The sequence below is a fragment of the Typha angustifolia genome, chromosome 7 (assembly GCF_048772165.1).
Source record: "Typha angustifolia cultivar Huaian chromosome 7, ASM4877216v1, whole genome shotgun sequence".
In the NCBI taxonomy this organism is placed as follows: Eukaryota; Viridiplantae; Streptophyta; class Magnoliopsida; order Poales; family Typhaceae; genus Typha; species Typha angustifolia.
This window is the reverse complement of record NC_133245.1, coordinates 11,339,154-11,361,461: the sequence shown is the minus strand read 5'-3', so window position 1 is coordinate 11,361,461 and position 22,308 is coordinate 11,339,154. Positions and strand designations below refer to the sequence as shown.

General features: G+C 37.4%; 1 protein-coding gene across 2 annotated transcripts in view; it reads right to left on the bottom strand.

The window, feature by feature from the left end:
* Positions 1–13,636: 13,636 nt before the first annotated feature.
* Positions 13,637–22,308, bottom strand: part of LOC140762540 (ABC transporter G family member 28-like) — a 79,692-nt gene continuing 71,020 nt past the window's right edge. The window contains exons 10-14 of one of the 2 annotated variants that reach the window (XM_073100414.1): positions 21,624–21,812; positions 21,360–21,508; positions 20,707–20,996; positions 20,490–20,614; positions 13,637–14,209 (exon numbers count right to left, since the gene is read on the bottom strand). In XM_073100414.1, the coding sequence (XP_072956515.1) occupies positions 14,047–14,209; positions 20,490–20,614; positions 20,707–20,996; positions 21,360–21,508; positions 21,624–21,812 (916 nt within the window). In that variant the 3' untranslated portion in view covers positions 13,637–14,046. Of the gene's footprint in view, positions 14,210–20,489; positions 20,615–20,706; positions 20,997–21,359; positions 21,509–21,623; positions 22,107–22,308 lie in introns of both variants that reach the window. The other variant, XM_073100413.1, reaches the window with a different exon arrangement.

Here is a 22,308-nt window from a genome sequence, read left to right as displayed (position 1 = left end):
TTACAATCTAACTCTATTGGCGGATTAGTCTAGATTCTAATTTTACAGACTTGAGAGGAAAGACTGGTAATTCTATGAGCCGCTTTATTGTTTTCGCGACTCGTGAAACAGACCCTAGTCCTAGGGTAAGTAGTAATCCACCTTTTATGTACAAGTACTATTGGGTTAATGGACCAGTCTATGTTGTTCTCATTCCCATTAATAACTTTAACTGCACTTAAGCAATCACTGAAGATCCAATTTCATCCTTCATGAATCTTTCCATCGACTTTATCCCTTCCAGAATAGCAAGCACTTCACCAACTAGAGGACTCAGACAGTAGTTAATGTAACTGCTTTTGGCAAAACAAAAAGAGCTCGGGTACTTGTAGATAATAAGCCCAATGCTATCGAAGCTGTCTTTTCTCCAGGAAGTATCCACCCAGCAAGTTACGCTGTTATCTCAAGGAAGCGGTTGGCCATGCAAGGAGGGGGTTGGTTGGTGCATCTCTTCACTTAAGATGGTATCAGATATAACATGCCTCTTAGCTGCCTTAAGCACTAATTTTGGGTAACAATCTGTACCGCTAAAAACCTTATCGTTCCTAGCTTTCCACCACTCCCACATCACCGAGAACATATAGGCAAGCATATCTTCTGGCAGTCGGTTTATCATGAGCACAATCCACCTTTCTAAGCTAGTCAGGACACTATCAATTCTGATACCAAGATTACTTGCAAACCATGTTGCCCGGGCAAACTAACATCCCAATAGAATTCTATGCTTTCCATCTCTCTAGAGCATAGTCGGCAAGTGGCCTCTATCTAGGGCAATCTTCTTGCTAATTCTTCCTCAGTTGCGAGTGCACCATTCAAGCAACGCCAATGGAAAGTCTGCACTCTTGGCATAATTAGCTTGCACTTCTAGATGGCCTTCCATAGCTTGCATTTGCTCTAGCTTAAGGTAGAGATAGACCGGCCGCCACTCAAGATGGTGTGGAAGGCTGTATTGATTGAGAAGTCGCCAGATGCAGAGTGTTGCCAAAGCAATCTATTAGGGGTTTCAGCCATGGCTGAGCTAATAAAAATTCTTTTAACTGTATCAGCTATTTCATTGGTGAGGAGGGTTTGAAGCTTGCCCTCGTCCTATACATTGCCATGCATAAGGTGCGCAACCTTTGAGATGTTGGGCGGAAGCTTGACTTCTGAAAGATCAAAGGGGGTCCAGGGGTCCTCAGTTATCCTAATAAAGTGATCGTCGTCCACCTGCCAGATAACCGCCCATCTGAGGTGGTTGCAGACTTTCAAGATCGAGTTCCAAGTCCATGTTGCTTGGCTCTTAGATTTAGCATGCCAAAAGGATGAGTTCCGAAAGTATCTTTTCTTTAGGAGGATCTCCCAATCAAATGTAGGCTCCTTGATCATTCTCCAAGCCAGCTTCATGACTAGTGCCTGGTTGACAAGGTTTATCCTTTGAATGCTAAGGCCTCCAACACTCTTCGGGCTACAGATATCTTTCAAGTTTTTCAAGTAGATATGTCTTCTCTCATCCAAGAAGCCCCACCCAAAGTTTCTCATGAGCTGGTTGAGCCTCGAGATTAGCTCTTTTGGGTAGATGTATTGAGCTATGAAGTAAATTGGAATAGAGCTCAAGATCGATCTTATAAGGAAGGGTCAGCCTTCCCCTGTGTGAGAGGAGATTGGCCTTCCACCATGAGAGCTTACCTTGGATTTTGTCAACTACTAAGGCGTGGGCAAGCAACTTGGAGCGAGGGAAAATAAGAGGGTTGCCAAGGTACTTGTCCCCCTCCTACATCTACTTAACTTTCAGAGCAGCTATGACCTTATTGCACTCCTCTTGATTGGCACTTTTGCTAAATTGAATAGTCAATTTATCCAAGTTTATGGCTTGGCCTAACGTATAGCAGTAAGCATTGATAATGGTCTTCAAATTTGAGGCTTCTCTTACCGTGGCTCTTTCGAAAAGCAACAAGTTGTCAGCAAACATTAGGTGGGTGAGTGGATGGGCTCTTTGAGCAGCTCTAACACCATTGATTCACCCTTTATTTTTGCCCTCGTCAAGAAGCATTGATAGCACGTTAGAGCTTAAACCTTGCCTTAAACCTCTTGACAGTGTGAGAAAACCATCCACTAAACCATTAATCTCTATCGCCAGCATTGCTGTCGAGATGCATGCAAAGATAAGGCTTACAAATTTGTCTAGGAAGCCATACCCGTGGAGGCATTCCTTAGTGAAGTCCCATTCTAGCATGTCGAATGCCTTCAACAAATCCACCTTTAGCAAGAAGGAGCCTTTCTGGTTCTTAGAGATTTGAAGATACTTTAGGATCTCCTAAGCCATCACCTAGTTGTCCACGATCTGGCGACTTGGAACAAAAGCTTTTTGGGTGGTTGAGACTATGCCATTCAGTAGTGCCTTCATCTTAAGGGCAAGTAATTTGGCAATGATCTTGTACATCGTGTTGCACGGGCTAATCGGGCAGTAATTGCCGACTTTTTTCGGGCACTCCTTTTTTGGAATAAGGATTATGTTGGTGTGATTAGTTTTCTTTTCCATCTTTCCAGAGCTGAAGAAGCTAATAATCTTGTTGACTAGTGCATCTCCAACTTCGGGCCAAAAATGTTGGAAGAACTGAGCATTTAGACTATCCGGTCCCGACGCTTTGTCAAGAGCAAGACTCATGACTACATTCTTTATTTCTTCCTTTAACGAAGCCTTGCAGACCCCGATCACAACTTACTTAGGGATCTTTGGCATGAGATGGAACATTTGAGGGCACTAAGAATACAAAGGCGGGGGATTAGTGGAGCTGTAAACCTGCCTAAAGTGATTGACAAAGGCGACTTTGATCTGCTGCTCGTTCCTCATCTAGTTTTCAAAGGGTAACTTCAAAGCTGTGATACAGTTTTTCCACTTGCGCTTGGTAGCCATGCACTGGAAGGAGGAGGTGTTTTTATCTCCCCATTTTAACCAGTTCACTCTGGATATCTGCCACCAGTAGATCTCCTCTTTTAGGAGGAGGTCCTCATGATGCTTCTCAGAGTGTCCTCCCTAGCCTAGCTCAAAGGAGTGTAACTTTTTGATTGAATATCAAGCAACTCCTTCTCCAGTCTCCTTAGGTTGTTCTAAAAGCTGGAGGGGTGGTTCCTTGCCCAAACACGAAGCTCCTTTATGAGGTTTGCGAGATTTGAGGAGAGCGAGCTGCCGGAGATGTGTCTTCCGCCAAGATTTTCTACAGAAAGGAGAGGAGGAGTTCTCCTTTTAGCCACTAAGTTTTAAAGCGAAACCTATGCTTTCTTGTACTAGTGCTCGACTTGGTGTCTAGGAGGATTAGGTTGTGGTCCGAAAAGATGGCTGGTAGGTGGAGAACTCTCGCCTCCGGGAAAGTTGAGCACCACATTGGGCAGGCAAGGCCACGATCCAGTCTCTCTTGGATTAAGCCCCAAGAAGCTCTTCTGTTGGACCAGGTGAAAGCCGGGCCCACGAACCCAGATCTAAAAGACCAACTTTGTTGGTCCAGTTTGTAAATTCTCCCATTCTAGAGGTGGGCCGATTGTCCCCTCCCTCCTTCTCTTCCAGGGTCGCCACACTGTTGAAGTCACCTACATAGCAAATAGGTAAACCATAAGATTTAGCGTAGTATGTTATTCTTACCTATATGAAACTATTTTTTAAGTGATAGGGGTCCCTATGATTCTAAATCTATTATAATAACATAGGCTAAAGTTATTTGAGGATCCGATGGAAAGTGCAAATTATTGGCTTAATCAAGAGAAATGCATATTGTTTTGAAGTTAACAAAACATTGCAGGTGAATTAGAATGTTAGTATTTTTGTGCCAATAATGTAAGAATATCTTCAAAGAAAGTCAATGAATAATGGCAAACTTGTGATCATCAAGAAGAAATATAGGTTTGTTTGAAGTCTTTTCTGATTTTGAATTAGTGACCCTATGCTTCTCTGTTTAGCTGACTCTTCTTTCTCTTGCTATGAAGGTGTTATTGGCCTTATTGCTCTGTTCATTTTGATACTTATCTTACTAATTTTGTGTCTATTAAGAATTTTGATGAGATATCAATTAGATTATTATTTTAGATCACTATCTTGCTTGATAAATTAGATTCTGGTGTTTGGGCTGGGTTTCAGAAGAAAAAAGAGATGTTGATCTAACATAATGATCTAATTAATATCTTATTAGCATCTTCTTCTTATCTTAAGTCACTGGTTTTTTATCAGCATTTCATGCTCTGCAAGCTAACCCAAAAAGAACTAGGCAAGTTAGTAAGTTAGGTATCTAGATATCAAATACAAAATGCTATTAAATTCAACGTCTCCATTGAAATATAAATTGGAGAATTAGCAGTCATGTGATGTAAGCCTACACCCCTCATCAAAATTACTAAGACAAGAGATATGTTTCAAAAATATTGTTGTCAAATTGAACGTCTCTATTAACAAAAATGTTTAATACATTTGCATTGTACTTGGGGCTTATTTGGTAGAGTGGACTAAGGAGGGTTATCCTAGATAACTCCTTCCCTTTTTTATTCTTGAAAATTGTAACAAAACCCGTGCTATAGGCACGTTCTCACCCACACACCCATATGACCCGTGAGGCGCACGTGATAAGATGGGAGGGACTGCCACACTAGAGATGAGCATGTACTTGTATAATTTATCTCAGGATAAATTATATTATCATGCAAATAAATATGTTAATATATTAATATCTAAATTAATAATAATCATGTTGAACTACTATATAATCTAGTAGGATCCACAAAGGCTAAGTCATCAAAATACAACTAAAATGACTAATACATAAGTAAAATATAATTCAACATGTTTTATATAGATTATTGTCTAATATAGAGTACAGATATATCCGATAACGTATAACTAAATTTTCACATCGAATTAACTTCTATACTATCTTACGTTTAGCTCACCTCATCTTCACTTTAGAATATCTATTTAAGATATCTTAAGTCTAGGTACCTCATATTTGGGGACAATTAGAAAAATAAAATAATAAAGAAAGTTATGAGCTAAAGGCTTAGTAAATAAACCTTATTCCAAATTAGTGATGCTAAATAAAAAATAAATCATATAATAGATAATATAAATCAAGAATGAGTATGATATTATGTATAAGTGTGCGCGCACACACATATATATACATCTTTGATAATATATGTAAATGTAAGTAATATTATTTCATGAATCGACAAATTATATCATCAACCAAAAATATTTCTTATAGTAAATCATAATACTATATTACTAAGTATACTAGCATATGATATATACTAAAGTGATAATAATCTCATCAATAAAGATGTATGATGCATACCAACCACTCGATAATCATGTGTTTAAAATTAGATATAATCGGAGTATCTCTCACTATCATAGTGAAACACCCAAACCTCCAAATACACGTGTAAACCGCGTGGATAAATCCTCCCACGCGGTACATCACATGACCTGTCAGTACAAGGATTTCACAAGGCACACAACCACACAAATTTACCATAAATAACTGAACTAAAGGAGTCCGGATACAAGTTCCACAGGCCACAACAAGCCTTCCAAATATACATCCAAAATACTATGTTAAAGTCCAAAAAGAGACAACGTCATCATCATACCCTCGCAGGGGCTTAATACAACTAACATACGTACTAAAAAGAAAGAAAGCGGCTACTCCTCGCTACCCGCACCTGCGTCCCCTAGCTCTGAAATAATACGCCACGAGGGGTGAGTTTACAGCCCAACGAGTAGGATCCATACAATCTAAAATAATGACATCACCGGTGTATATCCAATGTATGCCTAAATTTGCTAACGATAACGACATGCTTATTAAAATGACTTACCACAATTTACTAAGTTAATGCAGTTGATAAAGATTACCAATCACTATCTTGGAATATGCTAGTTTACCAAACATATTATGATCAGTTCACATAGATATAAAGTTTGAGACAATCTCTTATTTGTACACATCTCAATCATAGGTTTACATGTTATGCATAGCAATAAAATAGCAGTTCAGTCATCTCATGTCTGCCAAAACAATAATCATACTTATCATCGCTCACCGAGCTATTCACCACACAGGGTAAATACTCTTACGAAACAATCATCCATCATCACATACATCGAGGGGGGGATATATACACATCTAGCGGTAATATCACCTACACGTGTATGGCGACACTACATGTGACCGGTTGTCTATGGCCATCAGACTCAGGACCCCGGTCGTAAGCCCATATCTCACTCTCTCTAAATCATCACCGCCCTCGGGAGAATCAGGAGCCCTCGGCTCATCCACAGACGCCCTAACCCTGCGTCGTCGGGTACCGCTAGAGTTATATCCCCGCCTCACAATCACGTTCTTCTATCATCATAATCTAGTCCTAACTATGCAGTATAACTACCTGAATGCCACACAGGCTTCCCGACCTCAGGTGTAGGCCGCTAATAGTATAGACATATATGATACACTCTGCCCTTAACCCTGGGCTGAGTGAGTAGGGGTACTGCCTAGTCAGAATTCGACTACTAATGATAGGTGGAAGTGGTGCAGTGTTTATGCGTGTATAAAGCATGTTATAGTCATCATGATCATTACAGTCCATATTCACAGCAATCATATATCTATGCAACAGTATATCATGCAGGACATATGTAAAACATTATCATACACATTAACATTCTCATGATACTATGATGAACAGGTTATAAATAACTACATATGCAAAAGATATAACAGGGAGTACCGACTGCATGCATTAATACTGACATTTCCTACTGTATCATGTTATTCTAGATTTGTATAACTCTACTCGCCTGGGGGGTCTCCACGGTATGGTAAAACTCGTCAGCTAGTCCGGAATCCCAAAATCTTCCTCACGCGGTGTCAATCCTATTAATTCACGCAAGTAAAGTCATTAGCGAACTAATAAAATTAATTATCTTATTAGCACATTTATGTTTGGTACGAGTCAAGGGCATCCTAGGAATCTTGTATTATCCCAAAATTAAGGATCAGGCTAATCAAATTATGTGAAAATGGTAAACGGAGTTATAGGGTCCAAATGGCCCCAAATGGGCTAGGCTAGAGGTAATGGGTAGGCCCAAACCCAACCCACAAAGCAAAAGGGCCTTGGTGGGCTGGGGGCCCAGCCACAGCCCACCAAGGTTGGGGATAGTGGGCTGCAGACTGCAGCCCACCCAACAACGGGCTAATGGGCTGCGGCCTGCAGCCCACCCAGACCGAGCTGGTGGGCTGCAGTCTGCAGCCCACCCGAGTCTAGGTGGGCTGCGGCCTGCAGCCCACCCAGACCGAACTGGTGGGCTGCGGTCTGCAGCCCACCCCAACACTAGATTAGTGGGCTGCAGTGGTCTACAGCCCACTAAGGAGGAAATGGGTGGGAGTTTTAACCCCCACCCCTCCACCCCATCTCCTTCCGATGGAAGGAGGTCGAGGCGGAGAGAGAGGTCCACGGGGTTGCGGGGCTGCGGCGGTGCGGCACGAGGCCGGCAGCGCAGCGCGAGGCCGACGACACGGCCACGAAGCCGGCAGCGCAGCACGAGGCCGGCGGTGGCCACGAGACCGACGGGTAAGTGAAAGGGGAAACGGGAAAGAGAAAGGAGAAGGAGGTGGACCCGCCGGCGCCGGTCGCGCTCCATGGCCGGCGGCCATGGGGAGTCCGTCCTCGCCCCATCACCAAGGGCCCGAAGCCAGAGATGGCTTCTCCACCTCCATCGGGGGCTTCTCGGATTGGCGGCTAGACGCGAGGTCGTTGGCCGCCGAGGGCTCCGACGACGGCGAGGGAGAGAGGGTTTTACACTATCAAGACTAAAGGCGGGGGGAAAGGCTTACCGAGGTTTGGTCGGCGGGCTCGGCAACACTCGGTCCGGCTTCGGCAGCAACGGTACTTCGTCGCCTCCGGCTCCGGCAATCCGTGAGAGAGGGAGAGAGGCAATGCGGTGGAGGAGAAATGGGGGGAAAATCTAGGTGTCTGCGGCGATGGGAAGGGGATAAGAAGGTCAGAGATGGCGTGCACGGCAAGGGAAGGGAGAAGAAGAAGAGGAGGAGGAGGAGGCAGAGTGGCAGGGCTGACGCACGTGCTTGGCACGTGCGTCAGTCAGAGGAATTTTTTTTTTTTTTTTTTTAAATTGGGGTGTTACACATAGTCATCACCCCTGAATATCATCCACCATGCTAAACCATGATATTCAGCCCCAAATTCGATACTTGTCATGCCATCATGCCACAAGCTCAAAACATATACTACTATACGCTAAATGTATCTCTGAAGATAATTATATTTTATTATACGTTAAAGGCATCTCAGTAATAATCATACTCTACTATACATTAAGGGAATATCAATGATAATTGTATCTTACCATACGCTATTAATCACAATCATACTCTGTCATATGCTAAGAGTATGACAAATATCAATCCTAACTAGATATCGTTCTAGCAAGCACATCATACTATAACATATTATGCATATTAGGAATTTAGGTGGTAAAGAAGTCAAAAGAAAAAATAATACGATGCAGTCTCCAATCATATATTCATAACATGATTGCTCATGGTACAAATCAACTTAACCAATAAAATATGCATAAGATTCATCTCTAATCATTTCTAAATCATCTGCATCTCATGTCTGAGATCAACCTAATAAATAATAAAAATATACTCATTTGAATCATATATATATATATATATATCATATAATCATATTAGAAACCAAAGTAGAATGTGTATATATAAATATATAATATATCATAATATATCATAATATATGAGAGCTATCTAGAGGATAAAACTACTCATAGTCCGATCATAATACATAAAATATATATCCTCACATCTGTCCATAAAACACCAATTCATTGCTAGTAGAATCTACAGAGTATCAAATAAGAGGTTCGTGAAATAAAAATGTTTAAGTAGTATGACATTAGTCGTTTATCTAGATTTATCCAATTAGAATTAAGTCATATAAAATGTAGTGACTTATTAGGTTTAGAGTTCCTCTTTTTACTTTTATTAAATATCTAGATTTACATTATAGATATAATTTTGACAGTATAAATATGTTATTATTATAAAATACTAATTATGAAATAAGAATAAAAGGGTTGCTCTTTTTATATAGAAATAATCTAAATATGTAATTATAAAATAAAGGTAAAAGGCTAAAAATGTATAATTATAAGTAAAATAGTCATTGAATATTTAATCACATATAATAAATAGATTATCTTATTACTTTATTGAGACATAATAATATATGTTAGACGTTAAAATTACGTAACTATGAGCATGAATAGAAATATACATAAATTTTGATTATAATGAACAAAACTATAAGTATTAAATCTGTTAATAATATATAAGTTATAGATATATATTTATATAAATGTAAATGCTTGTAAATATAGTTAATTACTGATTGTACTAATGATATTTAGTTAATAATTATATTAGCGAGTGTAAATTGTCAAAATAATTAACTATCTAAATAAACTAATTTATCTTAACTTTATATTATAAACTACATAATTAAAAGAAATTAAAAAAGAGAAAATCCCTCTTCTAGGGTGCTAAGGCTCTACCTAGCTCTACCTGCTGTAGTGCTGGGCCAAGCCCGGACTTTTGTAAAGAGAGAAGGAACTGTGGAAGAAGAAGAAAAGAGGGAGAGAATTATAGATATAATTCTTTTACTTATAATACCCAATTTACCATTTTCTTAACCTAACCCAACCATTTAATTAAATATCTAATAGCTCAAACCTCAGTCGTCTTTCAATTATTTCTCTCCTGACCATCAACTACAACGATTTCTCATAGCTCAAACATCATTCTTCATCTTCTTCCTTAGCGCTGTCCTTCCATTCTCAAATATTAAATCCTAACACATGCATCCAACTCTTTTTTCTTCAATACTTGTTATATTTTTCCTGTTTTTTCTTCTTCACTTTTTTTTTCTTTGATATTATGGCTCCTCGGCAAAAGCGCAAGACAAGTCCTTCGATGGGTTTAGGTAATTAGTAGGGCTAAATACACTATACTTATGCCCAAAATTAATTTACCTTCTATGCTTTAAAATACTTCAAACCAATTCTTATACTTACAACTAAAGTAAAAATAGTCAAATTTACTATCTAAATTAATGGGGCATAGCCAAATGACCACAATACCATATCAATTTTGCCAACATGGTTTTGCTTATGTTTTTTTTTTTTTTTTGTTTGGGCAACTTCATCTCCTTCCCTAACTAGGGATTTTAAGATTGGCACAAAAATCGCAAATTGTCGAAATCGCGCACCAAAATCACTCTAGGAAGGTAAGAATTGGAGAAATCGCACACAAAATCACATCTTTTCCCATTTCATATTCCTCTATAGAGTTTAGGGTTATTTTTATCCCTTTCTCATTTACATCGTTGGGAGATACTTTAGTATTATTGTTAAGAATATGCTTCTTTCAGACATATTTTCGTTTTATAGTGAAGACTATATTTGGGATCAATGAATACTACCGACGGTGGTGGCCGCCAGTAGCCAGCCTTCCTTCTGCCTTTCAATTGAGGTGAGGAAGGAAGGAGGGGAGTGCCTTGGGCTCGAGCTGGGTGTAGCCAGCCCGAACGCTGGGTCGGGCCGAGTGCGGTCTAGCCTGAGCTTCGAGTCGGGCTGGGTGCAGCCGATCCAAGCATTGGGTCTAGCTGGGTGCGGCCCAGCCCGAGGCTCGCGTTCCAAATCGGGCCTAGCCTAGGGCCTGTATATACTATTGTGTTTTATTCACATGATTTCTTTATTTAAATTTCGATATGTATCTTGACTAAAATGAAAACCTATGTTTTGTATACTCTTTGGCTATTTTTTACATAAGTGATGCATATGATTTTTTTACTATTTTTTGATGCATACCTAAGGTAATATGAATCAAACTTTGTATTGAATCATGAGAAAGTAATATTTTGTAGTCTACAATAGTACCCCTATTAAATCTAAATATTTTGTTAGATAGTGTTAGATTTTAAAATATATGTAATCTTCCACCGTCTCCTTATCCCCTCAATGTATGCGGAAGAAGCCTAAGAAAGATATTTTTATGTTAAAGTTTATTATCTCGATATTTTGTCTTTATATACAACTATTTATTTCAATACTTGAATAATACTTTGAATATATCCTTCATGCATAATCAATTTTTTTACTAGTATCACAACTTAGTTGGATTGGATCCACCCATGGCATTGGGTTCATTGGGATAAGCCTATTTATCTAGTTTGTGTTTGTTTGAGAGAATAAGGCTTTTTGCTAGGGGGGCGTTCGAACACCATGGATCTGCGTTCGAACGGGGCCATTCGAATACCTGCACGCGTTTGCAACTATAGAGAACACAAATTGCATGTTTAAACGCAATCGGGCGCGTTCGAATACACCGCGGCAAAAATTATTAGTTTTGCTAGGGTTTTAACTTAATTGTTGGTTTGTTAGGTTTTAACTTAATTGTTTTGGTCTCTAAGGTGAGCCCCTATAAATATGTGGAGGAAACCCTAATTGGAGTATAATCTTGGATAATTAAATTGGCTTTGGCCTTTATCTCCTTCTCAACTTGTCTCTAGCCATTGGTGTCCTCTCCTATCTCCCTTTTTCCACCGCCCAAATTTTTTGTCGGCCTCTTCCAACTTCTAACCCCTCCTCTTCTACAACAACTTCTCTCATTTCACACCAATGATTAAACATAGCATTTATCTAGCCATTGGAGGGCTACCAAGTTAGGATCTAAATGACCTCTGGCTAGATAAATGCTATGTTGAATAACAAAAACTATCTTCTAATATTGCCAAATAAGATTACTTTAGAGGAGAAAAAAATATTTGAATTGTTATTGATGAACAATAAAATAAGAGGAATTAGATGGCAAAAGAATGAGAGTAAGAAGATAGAATAGAGTAGACATTTAAAAAAAAAATCAAATTAAGAAGAAGGAAATAGGTTATCTCTAGAATACGACAATCTATTTTTAGTTTGTTAGGACTAAATTAGTAAATATAGTAAATGATATAATTTAGTAGGTATTAATTCTTTTATTTGAAAAAAACTGAAACTTACATGAATTCTTAGGTAAGCTATAGTATTAAGTGAAAAATGTAAGAAACGCTCTAGGAGATGAGATCTATCACACGCTATCAATAATAATATGTGAAAAATAAAGCATAAAAAAGACGATCACAAACATAAAAATATTTATGTGGGAAAACTTAAAACTGGGTAACAAAACTACAAACCCAAACTCGGACCGAAATCAATCACTAAAACCTATAGCAGTTAACAAAAAGCTTACAGATCATCCGTCGATCCTCACGACTCAATCTGTACCAACCTTACTCACTAGACCCCGTGGCACACTGCTTCCCATGATAGATTTTCAAATCTTTCTCGAGACTTAATTCTTCTAGATCGAATGTAAATATGTTGAAATGAGAATGATTCAGCACATTCCGTCTAAAACTGGGAATTGATCTTTAATAGCTTCCAAAATGTGATCTCCATATTAATACTTGACGGTCCTCAATCATAGGGTTAGACTAAACTTATTGTATTCTTAGAGATAATATAAATATGACTTAGAGATAAGATAAATATTTCTTCAAAGATTCTCCATAGATTCTCTTAGAGATAAGATAAATACTTTTAGAGATAAAACTAAATTTAAGTCAAATTAGGTCTCATATAACTCCAGAAATTGTAAATTACGTGAGTGCATTTGAACACGACGCGAGTGTGTTCAAACATAATGACCTAAAGTGTGAATGCGCTATGAATGGCCAAATATAAACCTCTGTATATGTGAACGCCTACAGGTTGTGTTCGAATGGCCAAAACAAGCTCTCTATATGTATAAACGCAGTGTGAAATACTACAAGATGCATTTGAACTCGGCTCGAGTACGTTCGAATGTCCTATTCAAACGGTAGACTAAACAGTTAAATGCAGAGTGACTGTTCCTTTGCCATCAGGTAAAATTTCATAATTTTTCAACTATCATGACACCGTTTAAGCACTTCAATAATGATTCTAAAATCGTTTCAAATACTTTGACTTCAAAATTAATCTTCCACTTCATTATTTTTCATCAAATATTTCATAACTTGTGCATATACTCATACATAAAATCTAGACACATTACATGAATATAAATTATGTTTTAAAATATAATTACCAATTAGATAAATACAAATAAACCTAACATTAGTTTTTTAAATTAGTAAAAATAGAACTGAAGATATAATTTGAAAGTGGGAGAGCTCATTTCTGCCCATGCGAGAACTGTGGAGCATTTTAATGCAAATCACCCAAAGAGATTTTTAATGCAGCAATAGTCTTTACTGAGTAATAAATTCATATTTTTAGAGTCATAAGAAAAGTGGGAGATACTGCCAAAAAACAATGCTCGACCCTCCTCCCTTTATTTAGACCAGGGAGTTGCCTTCCTCTTTTGTCAGTATCTTAAACAAAGGTGCCTGCCAGAATCGAGGATCACAAATTGGGGCATCACTAGAAGAAACTGGAACAAATTTTTCTCAGACCTTCTAATTCTTTTATGGGAACATTCAAATGCTGGCAAAAAGTGAAATCTTTGTATTTAATTGCACAAGGGTAATCTTTTTTAACAAAGATCACACGAAATTCTTGTTTTACAAGCTACGACAAATAATCAGATAATCAATTGGCCCCAGAACGTAAGCTAATGGGTAATGAATCAGCAATATTGGCATGATTTTATTTCCAAGGCACATAGCAGTCACATACCAAGAAAAAGATACAAAGAGATTTGTAGTTTGAAAATCGTGATGCTGATCGAAACAAATATACAACTAATAATTCATAGTGTCTTTGCTATCTAAGAAGTACTTATCTTCATCTAGCCAACATAATGGCGAAATTGATTTTTCTCACGTACAGAAAACCAAAGAGGAATAGGTCAAAGTCCCTGGGCTTCACCTTGTCTTTTTCTGCAATAGCACCATACTAATGAAGGCAATGATGCGAAAAACTACACCATAAAGAAAGAGAATAGCAATACAAAGACCCCAATGATTGATATCATATCGCCTTTTATGCAGTATACCACATCGAGTTATCAACCACGCGCCAGAGTACCTGTAAGAAAAAAATAAGGTGCCATTACACAAAAGAAGTCCTGTAAAAGGTTTAACAGAGAAAGTGGTTGAGAAACTAAAGCATGATTTCTTCCAAAATAGTCGTACCAATGGCAAGAAAGAGATTTCTTACAGTGCATGTACCATGCAGTAGAACAGGTGAGGTACCACACATTTGCCATCTATTGGCATTCTATCCTTTGGAACAGCTAAATATTGCTGCTATTTATTGGCATTTTATCGTTTCAAACAGCTAAATCATACCTGATGTACCTACACTGGCATTTGCTTTTTTTGTTCTTTTCTTCTGAAATAAAGTAGGTCTTTGCATATGTTTAGAAGAATACAAACAAGGTGATCTAACAAAGAACTGAGTTATAAGGCAATAAATTGTCTTTTATGTTTACCATGATAAAGGTCATGTGATAATGATCCACCTAACATAATGATTCTTACACTAAATACTGATGCACATAAATCCCACCTGCCATGGAAGTGAACCAGAAATTTCCACTTTTGATGAGTGGATCCCACCTCCGTTTACTAATGGATCTCCTATTTCACAGGGTTGTAGTTCACATAACATGTAGGCAAGCTTCAAGTGTATACAAGAGAAATTTCAGCAGCCTTCTAATGTCCTAAAATTGGCCTGACACATTAACGCAATAGTCTGATACCGCCAATAGGACAATATTTTTGCAGGTTGCCAACTACTTGCACTAATGGTATGCCATGTCATCAACAAGTGTTAGTTTGTTGAAGCACCAAAAATCCTAGATGAGCATATTGTTAATACTTCCAAGAGGAATTGAACATACATGGCCCTATAGGTCAGTAAAATCAAGGATTTGCCATGCTAGTGGCACTGGGCTTGCCGACCTTAGCTCAGGACTGTACATGTATGGTTGGCATGTGTTGTGCAATTGGGTGTGCCATTGACACATTGAATAGTCTTAAACATGCTCAAAAATAATATCTAAATATTTCTAGGACCTTAAAATAAATTTTAGGGGCGAAATTAAAATCCTTCAACATTATATATTAATATTAGATTTTAATCTCATACTCTTCCACATTTTTTCTAAAATCCGCTTGCTACAGTAAATAACTCCGTGAAAACCAAAAATTTCTGTTTGATTTCTAAAATTTAAAGTATAATTTATAAAAATCAAGTATCAAATGCAAAAATGTATCAAAAGGGATGAAAAAGACCCCAAATTGGATTTCTTTAAAGTAAGAAATGCTTAATTCTAGTGGCACATGTCGATGAATGGCTATGGAGAAGTATTGAGATACTCCCTCTGTATCAGTGATGATAATTCACTAACACGATACATATTAACCCATGCTGACTGTGCCAATTAGCATGAAATCCATGAATAGAATATTACACCAAAGTATGTTTACGTGAGAAAAAGTGATGCTTCCATTGAATTTCCCATACAATTTATTTCTACAAAAGAAAGTTGAAAGAATTGTCAGATGCTTCTAAGAAGAATGCCACACAACCTATGCTCCAGAAAGTACTGCAGTACAATAAAAAAATTAATCTGTTGACTCAACCAAGGTTTTTAGATGCCATGACATTGTGCTGATATCGTGTCAATATACGGTATTTTCATGGTCCATAGGATAGGTCAGTTTAAATGGCATGTATTACCATATCTTGGCATTTTTTATTTGATATGCTTATGATTATGTGCTTTAAAGTATTTTGTAGACATAGGTAATTGAGTTCATGTAGTTATTTACACTATTTTTAAAGGCCGCCACCATGGCGGGGCGATACCAGACCCCCTCTTCTTCTTCTTCTTCTTTGGGAGAAGTTTCTTATTTTCTCTCTCTGATTTGGAAAGCCACTTCTCTTTTCAAAGCATTGTGGGTTCCCAATGTAGAAAGCCACTTCCCAATATATAAAAAAAATATATATGTACATAATAAACATATATATATTATCTATATATATATATGTATGTATATATATATACACACACACATACATATGTATGTATGTATATATATATCATATATAATTATTTTTTATTTTTATATATTAAAAATGCTAGACTATCTTGGTGCTCGTCTTGGGGTGACTGTCCGCCACATGCGTCCGCTTTTCAATACACCGATTACTTGTATTTGTTGAACTTCGAACATGTATAGTAAGCTAAAACGCACGTTCAAAAATACAAGTAATGAACAGCTATTACATGTGATACAATATGACATATTGTGCAGTTGTAGACCACCTAGTGACACGTTGGTTGCGTGACAAGTTAATGAGAGAGAGAGCCTTTATGTTTTATTCTTTAGGCACTTTGGTCTTTTTTTATATAGGGGTATTTTAGTCTATTTGTCTTTTTTACGGTTTGCCTATATAAAGGCTTATTATCTTCTTATTTGAGGTTAATGAATACTTTGAGATTTTGAGATCATCTGCTTTGTTTGGCGAATTCCGAGGTTTTTTTTTTTTTGTTGGTGGATTCCAACACCCTAGTAGATTTCGCAAGTTTGTTCTTTTGTCCTACATCAATTTTGGTATCAAAGTTGAAGATCCTACCACTCATTTTTTTATTATTGTAATCCCCAAGCTGCACGAGGAGATCATCCTGCAGCGCATGTGCACCCTCTTCTCTCTCAATATTTTTTTTTCAATTCTCACAACTATTCCCAACAAAAAGAATTTTGTCCTCGAAATTAAAATTAGTGTAATAAAAGGATAAGGTAATACCGTAATAGTCACTATGAAGACTAAGGAAAAAGCTCTGAATGTTTCTCCCTCATTTCATCTTCACGCTCCCAAGTTGCTTCTTTCGACTTATGGTTTTGCCATAAAATCTTCATGAATGTGATTATCCTGTTGTGAAGAGTTTTTTGTTGAGTTTCTAGAATTTCTACAAGTTGCTCATCATAAGATAGATTTTTCCAGATCTCCAAAGGCTCAAAATCAATCACATGGTCTGCATTAGGCACATACTTTCTCAACATAGATAACCTAGGTGGCAATGCTATTTGATATGCCACCTCTCCAATACACTCTAACACCTCAAAAGGCCCAATAAAGCGAGGACTCAATTTGTCTTTCTTACCAAACCTGATCAATCCTTTCTAAGGTGACACTTTTACAAAAATCATGTCATCCACTCGAAACTCTAGGTTTCTTCTCCGGTTATTAGCATAACTCTTCTGAAGGCTTTGAGCTGTAAGAAGCTTTTCCTTGATTTTGACAATTTTTTGTATGGCATTTTATACTATATCTGGTCCCAATAACTGTCTTTCACTGACCTCAAACCAACAAAATGGAGATCTGTATTTTCTACCATACAACGCCTCGTAAGGTGCTAGTCCTAAACTTAAATGGTAGCTATTATTGTAAGATAACTCCATAAGTGGAAGATGATTATCCCAATTTTCTTTCCACTCCAAGGAATACGTTTGCAACATATCCTCAAGGGTTTAGATAGTCTTCTTGGATTGTCCATTAGTTTGCAACTGATAAGCTGAGCTAAATCTCAAATGTGTCCCCATAGTTGAATGAAGACTCCGCTAGAATTTAGAAATAAAACTAGGATCTCGATCAGACACGATAGACAAGGGTGCGCCATGGAGTCGGACAATCTTTCTAATATAAAGTTGTGCGAGACGATCTAGGGAGTAAGTCATAGGAATGGCCAAAAAGTGCGCAGACTTAGTCAATTTGTCCACGATCACCCAAATTGCATCATGATTTGATTTGGTGCGGGGAAGTCCTGAGACAAAGTCCACAGTCACGTCCTCCCACTTCCATTCCAATAAGAGCAAAGACTATAACATTTCTATAGGTTTTTGGTGCTCAACCTTGATTTGTTGACAGATGAGACATCTGACCACAAAATTAGCTGTCTTTCATGCCATTCCACCATAAATTTTCTTGCAAATCTCTATACATTTTTGTGCTGCTTGGGTGGATACTAAATCCTGAACTATGAACCTCTGACATAATTTCATTCTTTAACTTTTCACTAGCTGGGACGTAGACTCGGTTTTGGTACTTGACTAGTCCTTTATCTGATCTCGTATAGCCAGGAGCTTCTCCTTTCTCCAATCCTTCCAAGATCTTCTTGAGGTTGGCATCCTCTAATTGAGCAGTCTGGATGCGATCTAAAAGTGTAGGTCTGACTACAAGCCGGCTGCAAATGGCTGCTTTCTCTGGATTTGATATTCTTCAATATTCAAGTGCCTGAATTATTTAATAATACACTGCTGATAAGTAAGTGCTGCTAAGTGTCCCTTTGATGATTTCCTACTCAAGGCATCAGCTACCACATTTGCCTTCCCAAGATGGTAATTGATGCTAACATCATAATCCTTAATTAATTCTAGCCACCCATGCTGCCTCAAGTTAAGTTCTTTTTGAGTGAAGATATCCTTGAGGCTCTTGTGATCAATAAAAATTTCACAAGATTCTCCATAAAGGTAGTGATGCCAAATCAGTGCAAAAACCACTGCAACCAACTCAAGGTCATGAGTAGGATAGCTCTTCTCATGAATCTTAAGTTGTCTGAATACATAAGCTATCATCTTTCCATGCTGCATCAAAACACAACCAAGACCCTATCGGGATGCATCACTGTAAATTACAAAGTTGCTGCCCTCTATCGAAAGTGAAAGTATAGGAGCTGAGATCAATCTCTGCTTGAGCTCTTGGAAGCTATTTTCACAATCATCTGGCTACTCAAATCTCACCCCTTTCTTGGTGAGGTAAGTGGCAAGGCAATTCGTGAAAATCCCTCCACAAATCTTCTGTAGTAGCCTGCCAATCCAAGGAAATTGCGTATCTCAGATACTGAAGTAGGCCTCGGTCATCTGCTAACAGCCTCGATCTTCTTTTGATCCACTATGACTCCATCTTTGCTGATTATATGTCTTAAGAAAGCCACCACATCCAACCAAAATTTATACTTCTTAAACTTTGCATAAAGTTTTTCCTCATGAAGATTTTGAAGTATTGTTCTCAGATGTTACTCATGCTTTTCTCTACTCGTGGAATAGATCAATATATCATCAATGAATATCACAACAAACTGATCTAAGAAGGTTTTGAAGACCCGGTTTATTAAATCCATAAAAGTTGCAGGTGCATTTGTGAGGCCGAAAAGCATCACTAAGAATTCATAATGACCATAGCAAGTTCTAAATGCTGTCTTTGCAATGTCTTCGTTTTTTTATCTTCAATTGATGATAACCAGATCTCAGATAAACCTTAGAGAAGACCTAAAAGCCTTGCAGTTGATCAAAACGATCATCGATCCGGGGTACTGGATACCTATTTTTCATTGTGACTTTATTTAACTCTCGATAATCAATGCAAAAACGCATCAATCCATCCTTCTTCTTTACAAATAAAATTGACGCTTCCCAAAGTGATACACTCGGATGAATAAAGTCCAAATCCAGCAACTCTTGAAGTTGAGTTTGCAGCTCTCTAAGTTTTGCTGCTACCATCCTGTAGGGTGCCTTTGATATTAGTTCAGTGCTAGGGAGCAGGTCTATGGTGAAATCTATCTCTCTATCAGGTAAAAGACTATGTAAATCTTCAGGAAAAACATCTGAAAATTATGATTGGGTTAAATTATATAAATCAAATTGGTTGTTTCATTATGATTGGGTTAAATCATATAAATCAAATTCTTTTCCTTCTTGTCATTGTGTACTTGGAAAGAATTAATAATGCTTCGTGTATCTCAAGCGTAATGAAGTACATAGCCGGTCATGATTCCAAGTTTGGATCGTAATAAGACATAATTTCAAAATTTAAGAAAACTTTCCCTTTCTTATTGTTCATTTTGATAGATGCAGAAGAGTGTTGAAGGTTTGATGCCTTTAAGAGTTGAAAATAATATAACATCAAAATTAGTGAATTCTTCCCACTTTCCAGGTCATAATGCCAGAAAACAGTCAAGGTTAAAATGTAACGAGTTTTAAAGCAACATTTTGAGATGATCTTACTTATATAATAAATATTATAAACTAACATAATTTCTACAAATCTAATGTAGTAAGTTATGTGTTTGCTGCTCATTACCATGCTAAATAAAGATTGAAAGGTTATCAAGTTATTACATCCTTGTGGTTATATGTATTGCATGGTCACAGAGCATGTAGTTGTACCCTTCAGCAATGTAGTCCTAATATGTGTACAAGAAAATAGACAGAAAATAGATGCTTTATACAATCTTCATCAAGTGTGAACAATTGTGTAAATATAACAGTATTATATTCAAAAACAAGGAAAGAAATACCTTTCTGCATTTATAATGATAAATGCTTCCAGTGCCCACTTTGGGTAGCATAAGTTAGCTAGAAGCTGGGGAGTACTACCCTGGGTAGCTAGCAAGGTTAAAACAACAGGAAATAGAGCAGACCACTGCAAGATCAGAATTGCTTGGTGTTAAGGATAAAAGTACAATATGCACTGAAAAAGAGATGACAGTGTAAGTTTCCTGAAAATATGCTTACTAGTTGGGCTGAACCAGATTGGAAGCAGATGGCAAATGTATAACCAATGCCAGTTACACAATACACGAGTGCTATCAAGACAACATAGTTGTCTGCTATGGATGATCTGGGATTGGTGAAGAAATAGAACATTAAAAGATAAACTATTGGCTTGATGACTGTGTTTACATGATCAATTGTATCTCTCGAGAGAAAATAAGCTAATGAGCTCATGCCAGACTCTCTTTCTCTCCAATACTGCAACCTTTCAAGAGAAAATGATTTCAAAGACCCAATCTGACACAGAAGAGCTGCAAAAGAGTACATAAAATTTAAACTAAATATACATTGTGGCTGAAAAAATAGGGAGCTTTTCATTTTACACATTTTACATTATGTGTTTATTGCGGTTTACACTCTATCTATCAACTATTTTTAATTTAACCCCTGTATTTTTAATAAAGCACCAAAGACAACATGAACCGGCCCTGCATTTGCCCTTGGATTCTCAAAAGACACCCTAAATAGGGTGTCTTCTATGATTCAATTGAAAAAAAAAATACAAGGTTTGAATTAGAAATAGTGAAAAGACGGTGCAAACTGAAATAAACACATAGAGTAGGGTGTGAAATGAAAAATTCCTTATTAATAAAAGGAAAGGACTGTCAACTTACAAACAGCAATGATAGTGTATGTATAACCATCTGCCCCAATTGATTCATCATTCACTCCAGCAATGGTCCCTAAGCAAATTCCAGCAAGTCCTAGTATCAGAAAATCAATTCCTTGTGCTTTAGCTTCACGTAACCGCTGCTTAGTGACCCTGAAAGAGAAATAGGTAATCCTTTGCATATTTTGAGAGAATTACACACTTTTCAGAAAATATATATGATCAAGATAAGTAGGATAGAAAAGACAATCCCAGGAAAAGAAGTTACCTTCCTAAGTAGTACTTGTATTGCACTAGAATACCAGGTGTTCTTCTGTTAGATAGATCTTTCAATTTTGAAACATCGTAACTAACATGATCCGGCTCTTGCTCCAGAGTACATATGGCACTGCCCCATAAGTCACCAGAAACAGATTGCTCGTTAAGGCCAGGCCTGGAAGAACTTGGTTCAGAGGTCCTGGATGGCGCATCAATTTCATTAAGATCATCTTGCATATCTTGGGGCACATCATACCCATTATGCAGCATCCATGACAGCGGAAGATGTTTAGAAGTAATATTCATGCTTGTGCTTGGCTTTATTATGCCCTCTAAGATGTCAATAAAGTAATCTGGAGGATTCACACGCTCAGGAACATTAATTCCTAGACCTGAGAAGTATTCTTCAACTTGCTTAACTGATCCTTGGTAAACAATTAAACCTCCTTTAGCCAAAAGTATCAAATCATCAAACATCTTGAACAATGCATAACTGACAAAAAAGTAAAAAAATTGTTTGCCATTAGATTCCATTAAAAACTAATATCTGAACATATAAATTAAATTAGACCAAGAAATTGTGTTCCTATAATAATTATACTAAGTTAACAGGAAAATACATTATCAAGGTTTCCATAATTTAGCATCAAAGTTTAAACAAAAAACAGGAAAATGACTTCTTCTGGCTTTCTGAG